General features: G+C 47.8%; 9 protein-coding genes across 9 annotated transcripts; 5 read left to right on the top strand and 4 right to left on the bottom strand.

Annotated features, from left to right (window-relative positions):
• Positions 1–153: 153 nt before the first annotated feature.
• IP5P8 (Type I inositol polyphosphate 5-phosphatase) lies at positions 154–3,267 on the top strand (the record flags this gene model as incomplete). The annotated part of the gene is made up of 1 exon (XM_031148752.1): positions 154–3,267. The coding sequence occupies one exon, from the start codon at positions 154–156 to the stop codon at positions 3,265–3,267; it is 3,114 nt and encodes a 1,037-aa protein (XP_031006555.1).
• A 1,644-nt stretch (positions 3,268–4,911) lies between these two features.
• amt1_0 (Ammonium transporter) lies at positions 4,912–5,385 on the top strand (the record flags this gene model as incomplete). The annotated part of the gene is made up of 2 exons (XM_031148751.1): positions 4,912–4,998; positions 5,050–5,385. 2 exons carry the CDS (start codon positions 4,912–4,914, stop codon positions 5,383–5,385), a joined length of 423 nt encoding a protein of 140 aa, XP_031006554.1.
• A 174-nt stretch (positions 5,386–5,559) lies between these two features.
• amt1_1 (Ammonium transporter) lies at positions 5,560–6,664 on the top strand (the record flags this gene model as incomplete). Its single annotated transcript, XM_031148750.1, has 4 exons — positions 5,560–5,608; positions 5,664–5,807; positions 6,129–6,303; positions 6,364–6,664. 4 exons carry the CDS (start codon positions 5,560–5,562, stop codon positions 6,662–6,664), a joined length of 669 nt encoding a protein of 222 aa, XP_031006557.1.
• Positions 6,665–7,526: 862 nt separating this feature from the next.
• Positions 7,527–12,669, bottom strand: sfc4 (Transcription factor tau subunit sfc4; the record flags this gene model as incomplete). Its single annotated transcript, XM_031148749.1, has 9 exons — positions 7,527–7,739; positions 7,902–8,744; positions 8,817–8,902; positions 8,989–9,360; positions 9,420–9,779; positions 9,828–10,055; positions 10,100–10,856; positions 10,911–12,015; positions 12,074–12,669. The coding sequence occupies 9 exons, from the start codon at positions 12,667–12,669 to the stop codon at positions 7,527–7,529; spliced, it is 4,560 nt and encodes a 1,519-aa protein (XP_031006556.1).
• A 626-nt stretch (positions 12,670–13,295) lies between these two features.
• On the bottom strand, positions 13,296–15,270 carry VTS1 (the record flags this gene model as incomplete). The annotated part of the gene is made up of 3 exons (XM_031148748.1): positions 13,296–13,324; positions 13,376–14,692; positions 14,760–15,270. 3 exons carry the CDS (start codon positions 15,268–15,270, stop codon positions 13,296–13,298), a joined length of 1,857 nt encoding a protein of 618 aa, XP_031006574.1.
• A 1,675-nt stretch (positions 15,271–16,945) lies between these two features.
• On the bottom strand, positions 16,946–17,249 carry RPL29 (60S ribosomal protein; the record flags this gene model as incomplete). Its single annotated transcript, XM_031148747.1, has 2 exons — positions 16,946–16,981; positions 17,043–17,249. Coding segments are annotated over 2 exons (243 nt in total), but the record flags the coding sequence as incomplete, so codon positions are not given.
• Positions 17,250–19,097: 1,848 nt separating this feature from the next.
• Positions 19,098–19,670, bottom strand: tsp-1 (putative tRNA-splicing endonuclease subunit tsp-1; the record flags this gene model as incomplete). The annotated part of the gene is made up of 1 exon (XM_031148746.1): positions 19,098–19,670. The coding sequence occupies one exon, from the start codon at positions 19,668–19,670 to the stop codon at positions 19,098–19,100; it is 573 nt and encodes a 190-aa protein (XP_031006576.1).
• A 730-nt stretch (positions 19,671–20,400) lies between these two features.
• LHYA1_G003776 (uncharacterized protein) lies at positions 20,401–22,023 on the top strand (the record flags this gene model as incomplete). Its single annotated transcript, XM_031148745.1, has 1 exon — positions 20,401–22,023. The coding sequence occupies one exon, from the start codon at positions 20,401–20,403 to the stop codon at positions 22,021–22,023; it is 1,623 nt and encodes a 540-aa protein (XP_031006577.1).
• Positions 22,024–22,664: 641 nt separating this feature from the next.
• Positions 22,665–24,102, top strand: LHYA1_G003775 (Uncharacterized protein; the record flags this gene model as incomplete). The annotated part of the gene is made up of 3 exons (XM_031148744.1): positions 22,665–22,748; positions 22,835–23,778; positions 23,838–24,102. 3 exons carry the CDS (start codon positions 22,665–22,667, stop codon positions 24,100–24,102), a joined length of 1,293 nt encoding a protein of 430 aa, XP_031006578.1.
• Positions 24,103–25,426: the final 1,324 nt, after the last annotated feature.

The following is a 25,426-nucleotide window of genomic DNA, read 5'->3' as shown; positions in this document are numbered from 1 at the left end:
CACTATTCCTCATATTACGTCATCATTCCCCCAAAGCTACATCTCAACATGCCAGGCTGAGCCCATGGACTAAACCTCCCCAAGTCCTCCGTGACTTCATATTAGCCCTTATTTACTCTCCCACAGCCGATCATCAAGCGGCGAATTCAAAAAATGGCATCCAGCCCCCGTAACTCCACCGACTCGCCGCCGCCCCCCGAATCACAAACCTCCACCCCACAATCCCTCTCCAAAGCCGTGCACGCGCGCCGTTCCGAGTACACATGCCCGCAGAAACTGAAAGTCAAGATCGGCTCCTGGAACGTGGCCGCATGTCCAGGCACAGAGCTCGATCTCGGCGCGTGGTTCGTGCAAGGGAGGGGCGTGGATGAGCATCTCTCTGGCGTCACGATCTCCGATACTGAGATTGAGAGTGTAGGTGCGCAGGAGGCAAGGAGGAATAAGAAGGAGAGTACGGTGCCGAGGGGTGACACAGGTGCTGCTGTGACTGATGGGGAGGAGATTGGGCTGTATGTGCTGGGTCTACAGGAGGTCGTGGATCTTACCAGTGCAAGGGAATACGTTGGGAGGGTATACACAGATCCGGGGCCGACTGCGAAATGGCGGCGTGCGCTGAGCAGCGCTTTACCTAGAGGTTATGAACTTGTGGCTGAGCAGCAGCTCTCTGGCCTGTTGCTCCTGATCTTCGCTTCTTCTGCTCTTGCGCCCACGATTTCGGCGACTAGTACTGTCAGTGTTGGGACGGGCATTATGGGGTATCTTGGAAATAAGGGCGCGGTTACTACAAGGATTGTGCTGGGCGAGACGACGAGAATGGTGTTTGTGAACTCGCATCTGGCGTCCGGGAGCGATCCTGCGCATCTAGAAAGGAGAATCTGGGATGTGCAGCAAATATTGCAAAGGACGCAATTTGATCCTATAAGTTGGGGGGGTGTTCTGGATGATGCGCACGAGGGAATTGGACAAGAAGATTTTGCGTTTTGGTTTGGGGATTTGAATTTTAGGCTGGATGGGTTACCTGGTGATGATATAAGGAGGCTGCTTATGCTACACACGAAGGGGGAGTATGATATTGGGCTGAAATCGAGGAATAAGATCGAGGGAGAATTGGCAAACGCTGATGGGCCTATTGTTATAAGAAGCATTGACAGCGATGATGAATCAGAGGAATCAGAGCATCGAACGAGCAGTAATTTTGAGCAGACGGACGATTCATCAATCTCTTTACCAGATCCAGACGATTTCGTTCAACATCCGAGCCAGGACCCTGCTTCTCTGCAAGCTACCCTGGATTCTTTATTACCTCACGATCAGTTGAAGCATGTCATGAGAAGGAAGAAAGCTTTCCACGACGGGTGGCGTGAAGGTCCGATTACATTTCTACCTACGTACAAATACGATGTTGGGAGTATGGGAATGTTCGATTCCAGCGAAAAGAAGAGGGCACCCAGCTGGTGCGATCGAATCTTATTCAGGACACGGCGGGACAAGCTTGAGTTTGATGGGAAATCGCAAGAAGAAGAGCTGGCCAGGATAAAGGACGAAGAGATGAAATCTAGGGGTATTGATCATGCTGGAGACGACGAAGACGTTTTATTTGATTACAATCCTGACGAAGATGGGGTGGAGGAATCTCTAGCGAATACTGACTATGATGAAAATGAAGAGGCAGAAATGGAGCACCCGCCGGTAGAGGTAATTGCAAAGGAGGGGTACGTGGATAGGATACGGCTGGGTACGTATACTTCACATCAAAGAGTGCTCTCTTCGGACCACAAGCCATTGGATGCGGTCTTCCTCCTGGAGTATGATGCAGTTATTCCAGAACTGAAGTCCAAGATACAGCAAGAAGTTGCTCGGGAGCTAGACAGAGCGGAGAATGAAGGAAGGCCAGGAATTACCATCGTTGTTGATCTCCCTCAAGAGTCAGAAGTTGTTTCACAACCCGATGACTCTGCACCACCTCCGACTAGTGCCGTTCAGGGCGTGGATTTTGGAGGCGTGGCATATTTACGGAAAAAGACTCGAAGTCTAACGATCGCCAATACCAGCCAAGTACCAGCAACATTCGCATTCGTGGATAGACCGAGTGTACAGGGAGAGGGGGATTGGATAGCTCCTCCATGGCTATCTGTCCAATTTGTAGGTTCTGAAACCGACGAAGACGAGCGAGTTGCGCAAGCTCTGAAGAGGGAAGTCACTCTAGAACCGGGTGACGCTGTAAATGCGACCCTCGAAGTCTTTGTCGACGACATCACCCAAGTCAGAGGATTAAATGAAGGCACCGCACAACTAGAAGACATCCTCGTACTACGAGTTACAGAAGGCAGAGATCACTTCATTCCCGTCCGTGCCAATTGGAAGCAATCCTGCTTCGGACGCTCGATCGACGAACTCATCCGTATTCCGCAAGGCGGCGTCCGCGCTCTCCTTCCTCGTCCCAGGGGCCAAATCGGAGGCCCTATCAACAGAGGACAAGAAGTTTGTTGGTCAGCTCCTCGCGAGCTCTTCAAACTCACTGAAGCAGTTGAAGGCCTCACAGAACGCGTAATCGCCGACTCCAATATGCTTTCAAACTCAACAATTCCTAGAGAATCACCAGGCTGGCCATTTGATGCCGATTCCTGGATACTCCAAGACGAAAAAGCGCGAGAAGAGCGGAAGGAATACGTGCTGGAAGCTCTAGATACAGACCAGAATCTCAATGAAGCTTTTCCGCCGGAAATTTCCGCTATAGAACGGCTGGAAATCATGTCCGAAGTCCTCGCCGCTTTTGTATCAAGTCTAACAGATGGCATTGTGCCTTCCCCGCTCTGGGCAACACTCGAGTCGGAAATTCAGTCACGGGGGGCCAAACAGCTCTCTGACCCCGAAGAGATCAAAATGTGGGTACTAGACACTTTGTCTACTTCTCCAAACCATAACATATCATTTGTATTTTTAACGTCCATGTTATGCCGCGTAGCCGGCGAGTTGGCACCGCTGCCGAAATCAGGTCTGGGCAACGCGGGCCAGGAGAGCGGGATGAGAAAGAGTATTGACACTGTAAGGAGGAGTCTGAGCTGGAAAGGGAAAGGGCCTGTGGTGCCCGAGGACCCGGCTATTGGGAGGAGGAAAGAGGTTGAGAAGGCTTGGGTGGATATTTGGAAAATGGTGTTTAGGGCCGAGGTCGGCCGCGGGAGCTTGAAAGATAAAGAGAAGAGGGTGTTGGAAGAGAGGAGGGCGTATGTGTTGGAGCCTTTTTTGAGAGGTGCGAAGGAGAGCTAGTTGGTGATCTAGATGGATTATTGTATATTATTGGAAGAGAAGTACGTACATAATTGATAATTTAAGCGTAGAAGATTTCGAATGAAGACTTTGAAACAGCTGGATTCCTAGTGTATGATGTGCGGATATTCTTTTCTCGTATAGCTCCTTGCTTGGTCCAATTGAGGCTGTGACTTGAACAGCACAACTTGGTGCAGAGCTGCATCTTCGTCACCTCTGATCAGGGGTAAAACAGTCAATTAAGTCCTGTAATATTTTACGGCCGTCTCTATAAAAGGAAGCATCCTGGTGGACAGAAAAAAAAGCGGCACAATTTATAATGTGCTAGGTAGCGTAGGACATTATTAGAAGTTGATGAGAGTGAGTGTCGTTTTTGTGTCCAGCATAGGGAAGCACAACAAAAGGCCTAAGGGTTAATATCTGATAATCTTTTTGTAGAGACAGCCGTAAAGTACCATAGGGTTGAAGTCTCCAAGCTCCATGCTGTCCCACAGCAAATTCAGAAGTGACCAGCTGCTCTCCTACGCATTCCGTGTGACTTTGTATAAACCCACCTCAGCTATCCTCCAGCTGTATGCTACAGTGGGAGGAAGCAGCCATCCGAGAGTACAGTACCGCACACGATACAGTACAAAGAGATTAAGATATGATGACAGAAGGAAACCGCAACCCAAGCCGCAGGAAGATACACCGATGAAAGAGAGGCGTTTGTAGGAAACTTACTTACAGCCTCGTTTGCAGCAAGGCTACCGTGCTGGTAATATAGGGTTCAGGCTATTCCCGCGGATCTGATTAGAGAAGTTTGTCATAATGGGCGCGTTTTAAGAACAGACCCTTGAGGCTTGGGAAAAGAAAAAGAAAGAAAGGGGAAATGATCATAAAGAACTTGAAGTCTAAGTATTATTTGCATGGCCTGCATTTCCCAGCCACAGGATCTTGGCACCAACGACACGACTCCATCTCTTATCTTTCGAGGACGTTATCGAAGAATTTACCACCATTACCTCTGATCCTTATCTGTTTCCATTATCTGTCTGTCCTCGTGTGCATAATAATTTTATTCTTCTTCCCGCAAGGTCCTGCAAGCGGCATAATATCTGTATGTATGGGGAAGAAACAGGCGAATATTTTGAACTTCGACCAGTCAAAGGCTTCACACACGCCCTTTTTCCCCCAAACAACTTTGCAAATATGGGAATCGACCCGTTCAAACGCGTCCATGTTCAGTCATCAGTCACAGAAGTCCTGTGGCATTTCAAATACCAAGACTCCAAGAGATATTGTATCCGTTCTGGTTACTTTAGATCCCACAAGCCATGCATCAAACCCCGCTGGCCTACTCTAGTTTATGCCCAGCGGCTGGTAGATCCAATTATATGGATGCTGGGCTGTGCATCTTGGAGATCTTGATGGCGAGGCTGTATCTTGCAGCTGTTAGCCTATATTTGGGTCTCTGTCAGATAATTGCCCCCATACCCTTATCAGTCCTTGCTCTTTTTTTATTTCTCTTGTCTCGGGGACACCGTGACCTGCTAGCTGCCCTCTTATATCAACTGGTCGTTGTCCTGTGCTTTTTTGGTTTGATACCAGATTCCCGGCCAAGGTACCAAACGAATAGAGGATATCATCTGGAAGCACGTCGAGATGTCGTCCATTTATGCTATCCCATACAATGGGACTACAGCAACGGGCTGTGATTCTCTGACTGAGAATTGCAATCTCTACTACGAGGTATAACTCCTCCTATGCGCAGAACTTTCGGAATCTATCTGACAATCTCAGTCTGGAGATATTGCATGGATGCTCACGTCTTCAGCCCTCGTGCTCCTCATGATTCCCGGTGTTGGATTCTTCTACTCCGGACTCGCACGCCGAAAGTCGGCACTCTCGCTCATTTGGCTGTCTTGCTTGTCGATCTGTGTGGTGTCCTTCCAGTGGTTCTTCTGGGGTTACTCCTTGACTTTCTCCCATACGGGCAGCAGTTATATTGGTGATCTTGCAAACTTCGGCTTCAGAAATGTGCTGGCGCAGCCTAGTGTTGGGAGCCCGAAGATTCCGGACTTGCTCTTCGCTATTTACCAGGGGATGTTCGCAGCCATCACGTTTGTCTCCCAATAGCTCGAAGTGATGGAAATGGACAACTGATATGAATACAGTCCAGCACTTGCATTAGGAGCGGCCGTGGATCGCGCTAGGCTAGCTCCTTGTATTGTGTTCATGTTCGTCTGGTCTACATTAATATATGACCCCATTGCATACTGGACTTGGAACCCAAATGGGTGGACCTTCAAAATGGGTGGCTTGGACTTTGCTGGTGGAACACCAGTCCACATTTCATCTGGTTATTTCAAACATTTCTCAGTATCAAAAGGTTTCATGCTGACTTCCATATCTAGGAGCTGCTGCCCTGGCATATTCGGTCATGCTTGGCAAGAGATCGGGATATAGCGACACGAACGGGCTCCCATACCGACCCCACAATGTAACTCACATAGTTCTCGGTACGGTCTTCCTGTGGGTTGGATGGTTCGGCTTCAACGGTGGTTCAGCACTTGCTGCCAACATGCGAGCAGTGATGGCTTGTGTTGTGACTCACTTGGCAGCTTCAGTTGGAGGTGTGACTGTATGCAAACCCCCAACCGAGCAGGCTATATCCTCATCCGGTCAATTTCAGGAGCTTCTACAATGTCTCAAAAGCTATGAGGCATTAGAATCCTCCTGAAATCCCAAATACTTCTTCCAAGGCAATGCTGACCCCGAGAACTTACAGTGGGTTCTCCTCGATTACCGCCTGGACAAAAAGTGGTCAACAGTCGGTTTCTGCTCCGGTGCCGTTTCGGGCCTCGTTGCCATTACACCAGCGTCCGGATTTGTACCTGCATGGGCCGCAGTAATCTTTGGTGTCGTTGGCGCCGGTGCTTGCAATTACGCAACAAAATTGAAGTACCTGATCCGTGTCGATGATGCTCTCGATATCTTCGGTGAACACGGTGTAGGAGGAATCGTGGGCAATCTCTTGACTTCATTCTTCGCTGCGTACGTCCCTCCTTCTTTCCCCGTATCTGCGGCTATACAAACCTAACATAATGGAAACAGCGATTACATAGCGCATCTCGACGGCTTTACCGAGATCCCAGGAGGCTGGCTCAACCGCCACTGGATCCAACTTGCGTACCAGCTCGCGGACTGTGTGTCCGGCTTCGTGTACTCTTTCTTCGGTACCTGCCTCATTCTCTTCGTGATGAACCTCATCCCCGGCCTGAGTCTTCGAGCTACAGAGGAGGAAGAGGCTCTTGGCATGGATGATGCGCAACTCGGTGAATTTGCGTATGATTATGTTGAGCTTAGGAGGGAGACTAGCGATGTCATCGATAGCGAAGTGGTAGCAAAGGTTTGATTGTTTGGAGAAGCGGGGGGGAGGGGATTCATAATGGGTGGTACATTTTCCGGCCAGGAGAAGTGTGAGCTTTGTTCTGTGCTTTCACTGATGCAGAGTCGGTGATCGTTGAATTAACAAATATTGTAGGCTCGTACAGTAAATTCCATACAGACGTTTTATGGCCCAAAAACAGTCCATATGGTTGTCTTGAGTGAAAATCCTATCACTAGGATGTCATTTGCTCCCGATTCTTAGACTTACCCCACTACCCATGAGACCCAAATAACTAATTCAAGGCTCCATTTGACGGAGGCCACCGAGGCTTAGAAACCAAGCTGTTGTTTTGTAGTTCCTCAAAGATCGAGCGAAATAGCTCAAAGGCAGAAGTAGCTTGAATGCCCGCCCCACTTCCCCTAAGACATTTAATTCCTGTAAACACAACTTACCTTGGACCCAATGGGCTTTTTCTCTAGAGTAGTCAGACGTACCACTGTGTCTCGCATATAGCCCAACACTACGACATCCCTCTATGGGGGTGCTGTGAACACTGTTAGAAAGCCTCTGGTGAACGATGGATCGATCTATTAGTTAGTAATGTCGACGAGCCTACGAAGGACGTCCTATTTGTACAGTAGATGGATTTGAGAAAAATAAATAATTTGCCAGTGAATGAGATGCGGCTTGTATGTGGTGAAGCTTACGAGGGAATGCGACATAAGGGTCAGAGTAATGTTTAAGATAAGTTTGAGAAAGGGTATAGAGGATCCTTTGGCTAATAGAGAAAGAGCTTTTTTCTCCCTTGGAACCGAATCAATGCTAGACCCTTGAATTGTTGCTCCTATAATAGGGAGATATGACTTAACCTGACATTTAACCCCACTCAGTTTACTACACCCTTCTCCAAGATTGAAAAATCATCGGCGTCCGAATCTAGCTTAACCATCCCATTCAACGGAATCGTAAGCATCGGACTCGTATGCCCCACATCAACGTCGAACAAAATCGGAAAGTCAGTCCCATTACACTGCTCCAACACCATCTTCCCAAACGCCTCCCTCATTCTGTCGTCATGTCCAAATGGTCTTCCAATTACCTGGTACAAACGAATTAGCATGGTAAAAATCCGACTGTTTGGAGAAAACCCCCAGTGCTTGAGATCTATCTCGGGAGCTTGCATATGGACTCCCGAGACATTTCCCAGGCTCCTCGGCTTCTATAAGAGCAAAACATAAGTTTTAGAGGAGAATAAGCTTACCAATCCCACAATATCATCCCACATACCCACATTCCCCAAATCAGCCATGAAGCTGGCTGTTCTATAAATCGGAATGGGAGTAATGTCATCCTCACCCATTGAATTTTCCAGCAACAGAATTTTCCCTTTATGACTAGGCCAGAACTTGGTGCCTTTCACCCTCATCATCACAGAAAGACAGCCTCCAATAATCGGCGCGCTGGCCTGCCCACCACGGAGCCAGCGCCATGGAGGAGTAGTCTGCAACGCTCTTTCCTTCGTACTACTGTCTCCTGAGATAAAAAAGTCAATTGGCTCTTGCGTCCATTCCAAACTTCTTGGGACGGCACCCACTCCTTCCCCGGTAAGCACTTTTAGGAAGTGATCTGCGGTGAAGGAATGCGGGGAAGGGGGTTCCCCAAATTCGATAACAGCAGTAGGGCCATAGAAAGTCCTAAGCCCACACTGCGTGTACAGAGCGTAATGCAAGAGAGTAATGTCCGAGTAGCCACAGAAAATCTTGGGGTGCTTTCTAATGAGATCGTAATCCAGGAAACGTACAAGCTCGTTACAAGTGGTCCCTCCAGATGTGCAGAGAACGCATTTCACTTCTGGGTCCGCGAAGGCAGCGTGCAGTTCTTCGCAGCGCTGTAGCGTCTTTCTTCGGAAGTCAGTGGAAAGTAATTTGGTATCGAAGGTCTTCACTTTGAAGCCAAGAGCTTCGAAATATGATTTTGCACGCGTGACTGCGGAGGGGTAGATCTCGTTCAAGCGCTCTGAGGGAGAGACGAATGCGATCGTATCGCCTCGATTGAGACTGAGAGCGGATGGAATAATTTCATTTGTCATTTTGAGTTGAGTTGGCTTGATCAGCTGTTAGAGGCGTTTCTTATTTATGTTAGGTACTCGTGTCGAGGAACAACGTTGTGAACTTACTACCGTATTAACATTATTCAGCAGGGTAGGCTGCCGTCCCGCATTGGGCCAATGAGATGGGTCATCCCACTTTAGCTCGTGGAATTCTAGCCCTAATCAGCATACTCAAATCCCACGCCTTTCGAGAAACATTAGGCAACGTCTCATATGACGAGGAATTCTCTCGTGATACTTTGGGCCATCTCTGCGTTTCCAGACATCATGTAGATGGTTTGCATATTGTAGGCCGCATCCATAAACAAACCCTCCTTGATGTCCTCGCTCCCTTCGTTTAGGACCTTCCAATAGTAAGGCAATGCAAGGTGCACAAGACCCAGCATGTGATATGCTCTAGCCACGTTGTAATGTGCCTCTAGTCTTTCCTCAATGTGTTGCGACTCGCTACGAGCATCGTAATAGCGAAAGATGAACGTCAGTCCCTGAAGAATGGAATGCTGCCTATTCTCAATCTGCCGCTTGAGAGAATCATGAAGGTAGGCAAGTCCTAGAGTAAGATTTATAATTGGATTGTGTGGATCAAGCGCAAAGGCTCGCAGGAAATAATCTATAAGTAAAACATCAGTAGTTTTTCTATGCACCATAGGAATGAATTCAGGTACGTACTCAGAGCAAACTGGAAATTGTTATTCGTCGAGAGAATATAACCGTAGAGCATGAGGAGGGAAACGTCTAGGTCTTCGTTGATTACCAACTTTCCATTTTCATCCATAGCGGAATACGCTGCCTTTTCGACAAAGTTCTGTTTCCGCGATTCTTCGTTGACCAGGGCATAATCCATAACTTTGATTTGACGGAGAACGAACTTCTGTGTAGGACCTGAATTATACCATGAAACAGGAGCATTGTTCATTCGGGCGAAAGCAGCAAATACTCTATAGGCGTCCGTGGTGAATTGATAATCTTTCATGAAGAATCGAGATATAGCAAGGAGTGTTTGATCGTCGTTTGAGATTAACGCACACACTAAGATATGGTTAGAGAGCAAACTTTATCGAAAGAATCCTCACTTACAACACCAACACAGATGTATTTGAAATTTATACTCCCGAGAGTAGCAGAAGATGATTGCCTCGCTGGCAGCCTCCACGATCTCGTAAGACTTTTGTTGTTCACCTCTTTTGGCCAAACATATTGCATATTCCATGAAGATGTCTAGCCAAGTACTAAAAGAGAGACCTCTATGGTCATCTGGTAAATTCTTTGGAGCTATAGCATAGTCTGAAAGCTCTGCGCCAAGACCTGTGAAAGTCAATATGGAATTAGGAATGGGACGATGGACCAACTTTGAGACAACCGATCAGCCATTAATGAGAGATCTGTATTTAAAGTATGTACACCCATTCTTTCGTCCGCTCCATACCCTTTAAACTTGGATATTCTATCAAACGAAGAATAGAATGTGGTGACATTTCTGAATTCGTGCGTTAGATTTTCGGCAGCAGCAATCCACATTTCTGTTGCCTCAGCGTCACCATTTCTCATGCCTTCGAGCTTGGTCTTAAAGGTATTGTATTGGGCGTCCAGAATCTGCTGACTCATGCTCGTTGATGTGCTGGCAAGCTTATTGCGAGGCTGATCTGAAATACGAGAATCGTCTTTTGAGGGGCCTTCAGTTCGGGTTTTCTTCCTCTTCTGCTTCCTCCGGGGTGCAGGGAGATCCGGCTCCGGTTCTTGTAGTCGTTTACGTTCACAAACTTGACTGACCAGGTCAAAAGCTGACTTCTCCTCGCCCCTTGCATCATATATACTTGCCAGAAGCTCTCGAGCTTCAGTATCAGAGTCATCGAGCCGTATAGCCTCCTTGAAGCTTTCCTCTGCTTCTTCCTCGAACTTCTCCTTTAAGAAACATTTCCCCATTTGTATATGCAGGGATGCAGTACTCTCCTCGGCAATCTCTTTCAAGGGCTTGTAAAATCTTAAAGCACTACCGTGAAGACCAAATTCAACAAAAGTATCTGCAACCTTTCTACACAGAGAAGGGTTGTTTGCCACTCTGTTTTCTCCAGTCTTGTTTTCGGGATCGAGAAATTCGAAGTGACGCTATACATGGGTGAGCAAAATCAAGGTGATAATAAGTGGGAAGGGCGCTTTTACCTTGTATTCAGGACTATAAAGATGCAGACGATATAATCCAAGTTTGATTCGCAGTTCAATAGGCAACCCAGGTCCATATGAAGAATTGGGATATTTGTCACGTTCAAAAGCGTCAATCGCAAGTCTTCTGGTGCTACTGGCATCCCATTCGCGATCATCAGCAGTTACGTTGTCCCAAAAAGTTTCCTCTTCACGGCCCAGGAGCCATCGCGCCAGGGATTTGAGTTCTTTAATGGCCTCGTCATACTGTCGAGCATACCCATAGAGCTCGAGGTAAATATCAGCATCTGTCCAACTGAATGATGAACCAGTGGTGCGTGGTGATTCTCTTAAATGTGCTATGCTTTTTCTGTAGAGTTCTTGCGCAGGGTCAACATTATCCATGTCAATACATAACATGGCCACCTCTTCTAGTATCTCCATGTCATGTGGTTTGAGATCGAGGACTGCAATAAACTCTTTGAGTGCATTGGGCAGCATGTCCCGCTCGGCGTAACATCGTGCTTTCCCTATATGTGCTTTCAGGCTGGTGGGATCAGCACGTATAGCCTTAGCATAGGCAAACTGGGCATGAAATAAATAGTCCGATCGCTTATCCCCAGTTTCTTCAAGTGCAAACTCTGCAAAGTTGAACCACATATCCAGATGTTTGGGGCGCATATGAGCCGCAAACATTAAACATCTAATTGCATAGTCGATCCTGCCAAGTTCCTTCCATATGGTCGCCAGTAGGGTCCACGCCTCAAGGGTTTCTGCATTGATGGCAATGATCTCAAAGGCTAGCTTCTTAGCTTCATGATATTCTTCCCGAAGGAACATCTGCGACGCAGTACTCAGTCGCATCTTGACATCACCTGTTGGTGGTGCTGCCCTTCGAGGCCCCCGAAACGTCCCTCGGCCAGAGAATCTAGGACCATTTTGACCAATACGTCGCCGCCCCGGACGAGTTTGGGAGAAAAGGCCCTCAACTGCTTCGCCATCAAGATCGAGATGCGAGTCGTTTGTGTCGATATCAGGATTTCTCAGCTCTTCTATTTGGTCATCCAAATTTGCCATTTGAGCTCTGAACTCTGCATATTCAGAATCGGCATCAGAAATATACCCGCTGCCAACATAGTTAGGTACAATCCAAGTACAAAAACGGGGCCTCTGGTATATCTTACTCGCTGTCCCTTCTCTCTGTTTCCACAAAATATGGTCCTCTTTTTTTATTCCGTCCCGAAAGTATTGGCGAGCTCGGACTTGGAGATCTCGAGAGATTCGGAAGGCCTGGGCGATCTTGTACAACGGGTTCTATGCGGGCCGCTGCAGATGAAATCATAGGGTTTTGGTATACTCTGGATTCGGACAAACGGTCTACGAAAGACTGAGTGTCAGAATTTGGCGGGCTTTTCGATCCAGTCTGACTGGAATCTGTTGCGGAAGAGTATCTGCGATGCCAATCACTCGTTTGTTCGACTTTTGGTAGTTGCCCAGCCGAACCTGAGCCTAAGCCTGCCTCTTGCCCCAGCTCTCCATGCTGCTGAGTACTACTGTACCAGGCGGGGTCATATGACGGAGTGAGTGCCGGATCTAGAGGTTGCGCTTCAGCTGGATTATATACAGGGCGCGGTGAAATTTGCTGAGATTGATGAGATTGAACAGGTGCACCCAGACTTCCTCTCCCACTTCCCCTTGGCCTTCCCCTTCCTCTACCCCTCGGTCTTCCCCTTCCCCTCCCTCGGGCTTGCGGCGGTGGGGTGCTGTCCTCTTCTTGCATTCTTGGGGCGACTTATCTACTACATAAATGGATCGAGCGATTCATGTCAGATCTGAAAGCGACTGGCATGGCTTTTCACAAGTTGACATTGGACCGTGGTTGTGCAAACTTGATGCAGTAGACGAGGCCCGGCGCGAAATTACAGCCTCGCCGGATTTTCTTTTTAGCGAACCACCCGATAGGCTGGGCTAGGCCATGCCATGCACCTAATCTCACCTACCTGGCCTGGTTTCTTGACATAAGTTGAGAACCTAGAGCGCTCCTAATATTCAGGGAAGAAGAGTGTAGCTTTGGTTCTCTTTTTTATATATTCTGGTGTATCCAGAACTTAGAAATTAGCGGCAAGTCACAACAATCAACGGCATGGTCATCAAACATAGCATGGTAGATGAATATCATATAATCAAACATTTTGACATTTCCAATCTTCCGCAACAGCTGCTAAACAAAGAGCGCCTAAAGTCGTTTATTTCCCTATCATATGTTCACAAGAAGCACAAGTGGCTTGCATAGCCCAACCATCCACATCCAGAACCAGCTTTGATATACATCTCTGCTCCTTGCAATGACTGGGACTCCTTATGTCGTAGCGAACATCTTCTCTCATTTTGGGGTTAATTGAAACATTACGCGAGTTTGCCTTCCGCCTTGGCTTCTGTGTGATCTTTAGTTTTTTGAACAGAGCATTATATAGATGTTTGCTTACCTTTAACTTGGTCAAATACTTTCAACATCTTTCTCCTCGCACCTAGAGCATTGACACCTCTATCCTCCAATGCTTTTTCGTCTAGCTCAACGAGCTCCGTCCAGTTCATATCCTTGAGATTGTCTGTATATTTATGAAGCCTCAGACTTCTCAGCCAGCTGGGGATGTCTTGGAGGAGGCTAGGGTCAGTCGGATCCTCTGGAGGCTTCGAGCTGCCTCTCCTACCACGTGGTGATCGACCTCTAACCATATCGCTGTGGTCAGAGATGTAACCCTCGTGCCCGCTGAGACCAAATTGGCCCAGATTGAGCGTGCCCATTCCGTTGTTGTTCATGAGTGGGGATGACCCATATTCAGCTGCGAGGAACCCATTGTTCTGGGGGGACGCAAAACCTAACTGACTAAACCCGCCGCCCTGCATGGGAAGACCGGGAGAGCTTGGTCGGGATCTCCGGCCAGCAAATGCTGAGTTTTGTTGTTGTTGAGCTTGAAGTGCGAGCACTTGTTCTCTACTCAGTACCTGGCCATGCTCGTTGATCATGACAACGCTTGCTCCGGGCATGTTGTTTTGGAGCCCAGGAGAAAGCTGCCCAGTCGATCCTTGACCATCATTTGATCTAGCTCGGCGATACTTACGGACATCATCCAAAGCAAAACGATTGTTCACCGTTGCAAGAGCCGCAAGCTTCATAGTGGTGGCATTTGCAACCATGTCAGCCTGCGTCGTACTATTTCCGGTGTTGAAAGATGGGACCATTGGTGTGTTCACCATCGAGGCCCAATTTCCGCTGCCTGCATTGTAAGGTGATAGGGGTGGTAGACCAGACCCTTGGTTATCCGGAGCAATAATTGTAGTACTTTGCACGTTGGAGGAGCCAGGAATCTGATTTACAGGGGATCGAAGACCAGCGGATGGAGGCGGCTGCATGAATTGGCCCATAGGTGCCTGTCCTGATGAAGATTTTGGTCTCGCATTTTGGTCATTGCTACGAGTACCCCATGGTGAAGGCGGCGGTTGACCATTATTATCTGCGGTATCGGCAGGGCCAGAGATAATGGGCGCTGCGAGGGAGTTTCGATTGTCATAAGCTGCACTATTTCGGTTGGACGATGGGGGGTTCCCGGTCTGTTGGGTGAACTTTGCTTTCTCTGTGGCTATTGCTGCAGCGGCATCCGGAAACATAGCATTGATTGTAGACGGGTCGAGTCCAGAATGTCTCTTTGTCCCTGGTGTCGTGGGAGGCCGTGTCAGGGAATTTCTCGAGCCATCGACACTCAGTTTGTTCATGGCATCACTAAGACGATTGGACATTGGGTCTAGATTGTTTAAGACATATGTTAGTTTGGGCCGAATATCAAATAAAGTGACTATAGCCATGCTTACCTTTGTCAAAATTGGCAGGAGATAGTACACCAGACATAGGATGACTCTTGCCCATTTGTTGTAGAACCTGGATGAAAAATCTGATTTGCACTTGCGTCGTCTGTTGTAGAAGAGCATACAAAGCAGCCGTACGCTCGGCCTCACTTAGTACTCTAAACCATTGCTCGATGGCACTCAGTTCATCTTTGAAGTCTTGGTCCAGAGTAGCAGCCGCCATCTCTTCCAAAGTTGTCTCGTATTGGTCGATATCAGCTATCCACTGCTGTGCAATTTTTTCGGACGCATCGTTCTCTTGCCCACCTTGTGCTTGACCTTGTTGAGTTCCATAAAAATCGGACGAAGGGCGTATTCGATTCTGGGAAGGAGAGCCTGAGAATGCTGCCATATCTGCGGATGCTCGAAGGTGGTGTCCAGAGCCCACAGCACGAGAGGAAGGAGGACGAAGAGAGGAAGCGTTGTTCGACTCGACAGGCGTACTGTTTCGATTACCGATGGCAGACATATTGAGCATCGTAGCGGTGACCTTGACGACGCTGGAGATGCTGATGTTGAGGGAAAATCGGTCGTCTGTCTATACGAGTACAGTAGTCTCGGGATCTGAGAAATCTGAAACGAAGTCCAAAAGGTCAATGCTCCAACCACAACCCAGGGAAGATGATCGAGGATTTATTAGGGGCAGGGTGGCGCGCCCGTGGGGAGGATGTAGTGTTTCGCACTGATGCGATTCCAGGTATGCAATCAATGCCTGTATGTTTGAGAATGGATTATAGAAAAGACGGTGCACCAAATATAGAACTGCCGGAACAGTGAATTGCAGAGTCGTCTTCGGGTCTTCGGTCAACGATGGTCAAGGAGCCGCGAATCCTATTATTGTGGTAGAGTTGGGGTTACAATAGTGGGCAGGGTGGCAGCGAGAGTAAGAAAGCCTCCTGCAAACCTGCTGACAGGAAGGTCTGTGAAGTATTGCCTGCCTACAGTATCAGCCGCATTAGTTTGAATTTTGATCTTTTAACTAGGTTTGCTTGTCAATAGCAGCTGGCCGGAACTACAGTATCGGGAAGACAAAGAAGCAAATGCGCAAAGAAAGATACCAAAGCGCAGGGCGGACTCACAGCAGCACAAGAATTACAAAGCTGCGACCAGCGTCTGGAATGAGAGTTGGTCAAAAGTCGTAAATGCTGGAAGCTGAATAGCGTTGATATTTAGAAGAGAGGGGAGTGGCTCGTGGGTAGCCTATTATAGCTCCGGTTGGGTCCATGTCCATAGATTTGCAAAATAGTCTCATTCTGTCGATTCTAGCTGGATAAAATCGTGCATTGTATCTCTACTTCTACTATATCTCTTAAATGACAAAGAAGCCTGAGACAAAGCACAGAGTTCATATTTCGTTAATGATTTACGTGCTTTTTAAGAGTGATAGTTCTTCTCAACTTCCCACGCATATCGAGTACTCGGCTACTGTATGGCATAGGTATCGATGGGACAGACAGGGTCGTCATGTCCCATTCAATCGCCTTTAGTCGCAGTTTGGATTCCAAATTACCTCCAATGGTGTCAATTTTCCATATCAAGGCCGATGACAATTTTACTTGTTCGACCCAAGTAGTAGTTGTCTTTCTTCCTGCCTAGGTAAGACATAATAGCCGCACGAGTCATTGGCGTTAATGCGGTATGGATGTGTCTGCAATTCCAAAAGAAAGAATATAGGACTTAAAGCCCAGTACTTGCGACTCATAGCAAAACCTCTACTGCGACAACTGCGCAATTCCAACCACAATAGCATCACATAATTTGTAACCCAAATCTTCATGCACCTACGCCTCATAGAGTATAGAGGGTGGTGTTTGGTAATGAAAGGGTGGTTTTGATCTTGGCACGATAAAGATAAATCCTTCAGCTAATGAGCATAGAAATGGCTCGTAAAGCTGTACACACAAATGCCTTTCGTTTGTTCATCATCATCACATCACTCACAAGGTATGTATGTTTTCGATCGGGATATGGGAGGGGAAGGGAATTCGGAGACTGCTGGACTTGGTTCGTATTGCTCGTGATGATTTTCTGACCTGAACTATCGTCCCTGAGCGCCTTCGTTGCGAATGTCGATTGCCCCAAACCGCTTGTGCAACCTTGCCAATGCAGCTACCGCAACCAAATCCCAAGACAAGGAAACTTCATCGAGATGCTCATGCAGTGTCCCGCTTGCCCTCCTTCAACTCCTTCTGTGGAAACCAGATCCATCAGCACAGCCGTTCACTAGGAGCTGGGATTATGTAGACGTACCAAGGCCTTCATTGTTCCGTGCAGCGCATGTCTGTGGTTTCTTCGGAATTTGGGGTCGGTGCCTTTCAGAGATGGGTATCTTGAGGTCTTTGGCTTCTTGATACTGAGAGCACCACATGTCAGCCCTTGTACGAGAGGGATAGGGAAAGGCTTGCCCGTTGCGATGAGCTTTTTTGCTTTGATTATGTTGACTGGAATTCTTGGACTCTATTTGCGTCGCGGGTCAGTACTGAGGGTATCAAGTGACAGGTAGGACAGGCAGGACAGGCAGGACAGGCAGGACAGCCATGCTAGCCAAGCCGCCGCATACGATTGAGGTTACTCACTCGCCATTGCGCCGACTGTGAGATGTGGATTGTCGGTGGTTTTGGAGACGTTGACTGTGACGTTCAATCGTCGAGATCGCGGAATGGAAATTTGAACTGTGCGAGCTAGCGGATTTGGTTGGTCTTAGCGAATTATTGTAATAGCCACGTGACCGCCGCCAAAAGAAGTGCGACGCCTCTTTACAATGTGCCAGACAGAGTGGGACATTGGAATCAATGTGCCAAACAGAGTGGAACATTGAATCAAATCAATGTGCCAAACAGATTGGAACATTGAATCAAATCAATGTGCCAAACAGAGTGGGACATTGGAATCTGATCATGAAGCCCAGATCATTCAATATGTTATTGCTGGCGCACAGCATCTACTTTCCTCCCCTGGAAATTCTATGCGGCTTGAGAATTGGTCTGCATTATATACTGAAATGATCACATTCTTGTCGAGTTATCTGATGACTGTTATTATCGACAGTAGGGCTATAAGTGAGATGATTTCATGTGTTGCCGGTAGCAGGGGTGATATTACAGATCAGAACACGTAACGGATATTACATCGTGAATCCTTTTGGTTTTTGATATATACCTGTATTTCTTGATCACCATCGACTTAACAAGGGTTGCAAGTATGAGGGCTACATTTTGTAAGAAGTGCTTCTGGCGGCATCATATAAGTTATCAGGCGTCTTGAGCCCAAAGTCGACCACGCAGGGGAGCTTTATATGACTGCTGCTGTGAGAACAACTGCAAGTTCGCAAGAGATCGTACAATGAGCTTAGGTGTGTCCTTGAGGAAAAGACATCTGATGTAAAAAAGGAAGAATAATCGAAAGGATAAATACTGCGCAAGGAAGGACTAACATAAAAGAGTTTAAGAATCTGGAGTGAATTCTATTACTTATAACAAATTGTACTTGAGATTCTTGATATGTGATGAGAGAAGACATGGGTTTCGTTCTGTGCAGGCACTATAATAGTAAGATATGGATATGTGATAACTTTCCGATATTTCAAGACGAAAAGTGAAGGGCCTCGTGCAATGAAAACATGTTTAGGAGTTCACTGGAACAGCCTGGCGAACAGCCATCGGCAGACTTGCACCCCTTGATTGATTGACAGCGAGACACACTTGACTTGACTTGCCGGGTTCCGATTTCCCGAAGCACATGCAGCAGTACAGTACAGTTCTAGAAGTCTGGAAGGGAACTTGGGGAAGAGAGGAACAAGTAACCGGACTGGCCCCACGTTTCGAATTTGACGGGAGCCTTTTGCATGGGTAGATCACATTATATATGTGATAAGTATACTGATATGGGTTCAACAGAGTTTCAATGGTAGATCTTATTATCTACACTTCCAACTGTTTCTTGTAGGACAGCGCGAAGATCCCAATACTCCTGATGGGACAAATTGGCTCCACTAGTCTTAGCATCGACCATGCTCACTCTGATGCCCGTGGTATCCATGGTCCGGGGAAAATGAGGATCATAGGAGTAAGCGAGGTAGCTTAGCATAACTATTGCTTATACTGGGTTGAGCATATCAATAAAGTAGGTCCCCAATTGCACAGCTTTCTTCAAGCGGGCTTTCGAATATAACGGTGGAACCTCGAGGTTCCTTATATCGAGATACTTGGGGATATAGCCAGGCCAGAGTTTGACGAATGCTAGCCCCTCATTGCCATGTTACCCTCAGTGTATTCAACAAGTCTTCAGGCTTACATGTCCCTCCCTTCAATTCTGTCTCGGCTTCACAATCCCATCATGCATAATATAGTAGACCACGGTACTATCATCATGCACTGTCCCGAGAAGCAGCCTCTTCTGTCGATTCTTCCCCTGCCACTTCCATCCCACACTTCTTTCCCCCTCATCTTCCTTTCCACTATCACCCGGCGGCACCGTATCCAGCGCATCAAACACTGCTGTAAATTTGGCTAAACTCCATGTCTCTTGGATCTGGCTAGGGAGCACCCATTCTCGCTCCGGCTCGTGCTTAATAGAAACCCCTGATTCATGTTCTGCTTTTAGAATCTCAATTTGCTCGTCGGGGTGGATGTAGGCCCTTCGTGGAGGAAGACCTGAGATTATGGGGCGCGGAAGAGGGTTGGCTGTGAGCGTCGAGCGCTTGTGGATGGTGAGGAAGGTCCAGTCGTGTTGATGTTGTAGGTCGTGGAGGATTTGGGTTGCTAGGTGGTGGAGGTAGGCGGGGTGAGGGGACTGCTCTATGGTGATTTTGGAATCATTGATGTTGTCTTGGAGGGCAGACAAAGGGGGGAGATCGATATCAGTAGCTGAGGGTGTCATGGTTTATGTGTTGGAAAGGTTCAAAAGCGTTGGTGTTGTGAAGTTCTGAAGAATCAAGAATAAAAATTAAAGTTTGAAGCTTGTTGATAGACACTGCGGAACTAAGTCGCCTACCTAGGTACTGTAGTCGCTGACTGCAACATAATACCGGTACAGACAAGATTGCTTAATAGAGACGGATTGTTCGACAGCGGGAATGAGAGTTGTAAGTTCAGATTTAAATCACCTACTATTATCATAATATTGGAGAGCAAAACTCTAATTCCTCGACATGGCTCATTGAGGTTTAATTGATACCCTATCGATACTACTTCGTACCTGGCAGCCTGGGTATGTACCTAGACTCGCTAGATTGAAAAATTAGGGTCCGGGCGAGCCGGGTCTGGATCTCTGGGGAAGTAGACGGGAGATAAGAGCTGATAATCCACTTTCTCAAATCCCCAGAATAATAGTTACCTAGCAGAGTGTTGACTTCAAGTCTCATCAAGTCTACAGTTCTTATATCCTTATTGCTTATATCCTTATTCTTATTCTTTCGTCCAAATTATCGTATCCAAAGCATTTGCTTTGTTCCAACTCGCTCTTGCCATCAATATTGCCCCTCCCCGTCACATGCGACTCGAAACTTCTGGGCGAGTCTCGAAAGCCTGGTCATCGTTGCCACAACCACGCGATCCCCACTCCCAATCCGCAGCAATCCGCAGCAATTCGCAGTGGGCGACCTCACCTCATGGCATCTTCATCGACGGCGCCGGCCACCGGCGCTTCCATACAAACCGGCGCATCCATACAAAATGACTCCCCTGAGCCATTTCCGGCAGTCAGTAGACCACCATCTCCCAACAGCACTACCTCAGCTCCTCGTCAGACGAATACCGATACCGAAGAAAGCGGGAATCGAAGCAGAGGCCAGTCGAGCACTTCATCTCTTTCAGAACGCCTGCGAAGCGCCTCGAAGTCATTTCAAGAGTCCAATCCACCTACTGGGTTTATGATCGCCACCGGGACCATTGCTTCGTCGTTGCCATCGGTATCTGATATTAGGAGAGGTAGCTACGGTAGTGACGGTTGGTCTGGCGAAGGACAGGTTCGAGAGAAGGAACGGCGCGCGAGTGTAACGAGGCCTGATATCTTAAGGCACAAGAGTTCGGGGATTCTCAACAGACCTAGAGAACCATCAGCTGGTTTTCAGACCGTCCCAGAGGTAGTGGATGAATTGGAGGCGCAGACTCACGGCATAATGGCACCCGACGAACCTCTGGATACCTCGGAAGAAATGTTAGAGAAAGCGAAAGTTGCAGAGATGGAGATTTCACAAGCGAAGAAGGGGGTGGATCAGCGCAGCAGCAGCGACACAGATATCTCCCCCAAGTCGACGTCTGCTAAGTTAAAAACGACCTCTTTCGACAACGGATATCAGTTCCCACCGAAGCATACTTGGCAGAAGTCCACTATGATTGGATTGAAGGCATTCTGGGGATTCTTCCTCACGCCCATCGGATTCCTAGTCACAGTGTATGGACTCAACGTTGTTGCATGGGGTGGGATGCTGTTTTTGTTACTCTGCAATGCATCTCCAGCTATGTGCAAGCCGACATGTAACAATATCAACTCTCCTCGGCGCATCTGGATTGAAATCGATTCCCAGATCTTGAACTCCCTCTTCTGTGTTACTGGTTTTGGCACTATTCCATGGAGATTCCGCGATCTCTACTACTTGTTGCAATATCGTCTCCAGAAGAAGGAGGTTGGTCTTCGAAGACTCGCGGGTATTAACCGGGGGTGGTTTAGACTAGCTGGCTCGGAGACCTTACCTGTGGAACTGGGCCCAGCGAATGTGGTGACTGAAGCTCCCAATTTTCCCGAAAACAGTCTGCCTTTTCCCATTATCAAGGTCTCGGATGCTCCTTTGACAGGCGTTCGCGCTCCCCCAACAAAAATGTGGAAGCTTGATTTCGTGATTTGGACCATGGTTATGAACACATTCCTCCAAGCCGTTCTTTCAGGTTTCATGTGGGGACTGAACAGACACAAACGTCCATCGTGGAGTACTGGTCTTTTTGTGGCATTGGCTTGTATTGTAGCTGCCATGGGTGGAATTATGAGTTTCATTGAGGGGAAGCATGTGAAGGCTATTGAAGGAGTTCCTGTTTCAGAGGAGGACCAAGAGAGATTGAAAAGGGATAGGGAATTGGGTATCCAGCATTACAACAATATTAATGACGAGAAACCGAAGGAGCACAAGGTCAAGATAGAGAAAGAAGGGCACTTCCAGAGGAAGCATAACAAAGATGAAAGCGTAATGGTTGTGCAGAGTGCTATGAAGGAGGGCGTTGGGCAACTTGCTAGGTAGCGCAGGAGTTGGTTGGTTAGATTTAGAATATGTAGTTTGAATGTATCTCTTGATCTAGAGAAAGGATCATGAATAAAGTAATGAACTTATCAAAAAAAAAAACATTATGTTAGAACCATGTCTGGGTTGAACACTCATGTTACCATATCAGGCTTTCAGCTCCGATCCTCGGTGCACAAGACGATAGAAAGCGACATCCCAAGCCTGTTTCTTGGCAAAACAACAATACACAAGAGCCTCAGCCTTATGAAAAGCGTACGTTCATTCTAGATTGTGGAGACCTGTGACACCAGAGAGCCTCTATCACTTGCTAGATTTGGGGGCCGATCTGCTCGATACATTTGACTCGGCTCGGTTAGCGAGCATGGGTGCTGTTGCTGAGCTGTGCTGTTGCTGTACCTCGCTCGACTCAGTGTCTTGTGTCAGAACAAAGAGCACCTGAGCACCACGACGATCATAAAGGCTTCAACGCTACCTACTGCGAAGATCTCATTACCACGACCCAATCTTGATTTCGCTACTTCTGCTTGCTTGTTACAATAACTTCTATCGTCAGAAACGAACATAAAGCTCATGAGCTAGCTGCGTACACCCGGACTCTTATCAGTGACGAGGAGAGCGATAAAGAGTAGACGGTCAACATGGCAGGCAAAGCCTTGATCCCGTTCCTGGTGGCCATGATGCTGGTCACCGGCGTCTGCAACACCCTCCTAACAAAATACCAAGTTCGTTTCCCGTATCCCTATCCTCTATCCCCTCTTCCCGCAGACCGCGGGAGCTCCCAAGCATCCACTGACGATGAGATATCTAGGATAACATCTGCGTCCGCCACTGCTACGATCTAGACCCGAAGAAGCGCAAGACCTTCGAGCAGCCCGTCCTGCAAACATGCCAGATGTTTATCGGTGAGATGGGGTCCTGGCTGTTCGTCGGCGCCATCAATCTCTACTCAAAATATTACCCCAAAGCCGTGGCAGAGGAAGAAGGCTACGAGTCCGTTGCTCAGGAGGAGAATGGTTCTCACGAGAATGACGCAGATTCTATTCGCTCTAATACCACGCTGATAAACCCTGCGGTGAAAGTAATGGTGAAGCCGGCAGACGAGAGCCGAATTCCGCTGGTGGGGTGGAAGGTGTTGATGCTGTCGTTGCCGGCCATTTGTGATATTTGCGGGACGACTCTCATGAATGTTGGCCTTTTGTTTGTGGTTCCCAGCATCTACCAGATGACCAGAGGGGCCTTGGTGCTCTTTGTGGGGGTGTTCAGCGTTATCTTCCTGAGGAGGAAACTACATCTGTTTCAGTGGTTTGCGCTGGTTACTGTTGTATTAGGGGTGGCTATTGTTGGTCTAGCAGGTGCCATCTACAAGGAAAAGGAGAAGGCGACCGCTGAAACGGTTATGCTTCTGATTAGAGCTGCTGCTTCTGCTGTTGAGAAAAAGGCAAGGACGCCCGAGGCAGTGAGGACTATGATTGGCGTGTTCCTCATTGCAGGAGCCCAGATATTTACAGCGAGTCAGTTTGTGGTGGAAGAGTATATTTTGGAGAATTATGCTCTGGAGCCCCTGAAAGTTGTGGGTTGGGAAGGCCTCTTTGGATTCTTGGTCACTATCTTTGGTATGGCCGTGCTGCATTTGGCGATTGGCAGGACCACCAAAGGGCAGTATGGGTATTTTGATATGAGGGAAGGGTTCTATGAGATGACCCACTTCAAGGAAATTGGGATTTCCAGTATTTTGATCATGATCAGTATTGGGTGAGTCCTCTCCTCTCTTCCACTTTGTTACCTCATCAGCTAACCTTTGCTTCTCTCAGTGGCTTCAATTTCTTCGGCCTTTCGGTGACGAGGAGTGTTTCTGCCACCTCCAGATCAACCATCGACACCTGCAGGACACTGTTCATTTGGATTATCTCGTTATTCCTCGGGTGGGAATCCTTCAAGTGGCTTCAGGTCCTTGGGTTCGCGCTCTTGGTTTATGGGACCTTCCTCTTTAATGGTATTGTCAGGCCACCCCTCGAGAGCTGTATGGTGCGAGAAGTGGAGGAGTTGTTACCAGAAGAACCTATTGAGCATGTGTAGGGATGCTTGAGAAGTGAAGGAGAGAGAGGAGTACACGAGGAAGGCATCGGGCATCGGGCATCGGGCATCAGATTGGATTGGATTGGCGTAAGGAGTTTTGCTCTAGCATTGCATAGGTATATAGGTGCATCCGAGATTCACATCTCATTTTTGGATGACTTCCCATTCTCACGCTGAGAAACATAATCTCACTCATCATCCGGCGGGAGTTATTTGCAGCCCCTGTCGTGGCTTTTCTCATTCAGCCTCTAAGCTCCTGATGCTCGGCCGACGAACCAATACTTTGGCTCTAAAAATTCAAAGTTCAGAGGCTGCTGCCTAGACACCTTTTAGGATTGGCTCTATTATTAATTAGAACGATGTCATCCATCACTTCATTTCCGACAGCTCGCAAGTTTTCCCACGCCAGCAAGCCCAAAATGTTACCATTCAAACTCACGTGAGACGAGCTGGAACGTATAGTAGATGTGGCTTGGTGGGTGGCTTGTAAACTCTCCCCGCGATCTTAATAATCTGTGCAGAGCTAAACTGACTGAGGTCCACTGTTCGGCAAATTCGCTCCTCCGTACAAGGATTCAGCGACTGATGGACTTTTATTTTTCGGTATTTAAGAAAAAGGGTACGTAGACTGGACAGTACGGTCAGGGTTAGTAGCGAAAAGAGGACGCGGCATGCATGCTGTAATAGGAATGGTTGAGAGGGCTGGGGGCTAGGTCAGACGATACGAAGGCAGCTCGATGGTTTCTCAAAGGTTGTGTGGGATTCGCTGTGGGTGTTCTGGATGTCCGAAAGAACTTGCGAATGGTGCGGCTCACTCATGCCGGCGTTGTTGGGATAGGATGCTGAGGCTCGCATTCTACTGGATGCGGGCAGGTTACGGTAACGGCTGATCAGTGCTGCATATTTCGACCTGATTCTGCGTGCCCATAGTAGGAATATACCGGTAGTAGTGTACACTTTGCATTTGCAGTGCTTGATGAATCATGGATACTTTGAGAAAATATAACATAACGGAAAACGGGAGCATAGAGACGACAACAACGACAACGGCACCACGGAGAAGAGACTGTCCGAATCGGGAGTTGTAGCTCGCGAGGTAGATATGGAGGCAAAGAAGATGCCGAGGATTGCGGCGAAAGCTGTAAGTGATCCCAAAATATTACCACCACGGCAGCCATGGCATGGATTGCACCGCATGAGGTAAGTCGCAGATCAAATTGGTAACTAACTATATGCGGATAGGATTGATGCTGGAATTAGGATGTAGAGAAATAGACTCGCTCTCGCTGACCGGACATCGGATGTTGAATACGTACTTCTGTAC

Source organism: Lachnellula hyalina, assembly GCF_007821495.1.
Source record: "Lachnellula hyalina strain CBS 185.66 chromosome Unknown contig00042, whole genome shotgun sequence".
In the NCBI taxonomy this organism is placed as follows: domain Eukaryota; kingdom Fungi; phylum Ascomycota; class Leotiomycetes; order Helotiales; family Lachnaceae; genus Lachnellula; species Lachnellula hyalina.
The sequence above is the reverse complement of the archived record's forward strand: the minus strand, read 5'-3'. Positions and strand labels throughout refer to the sequence as shown.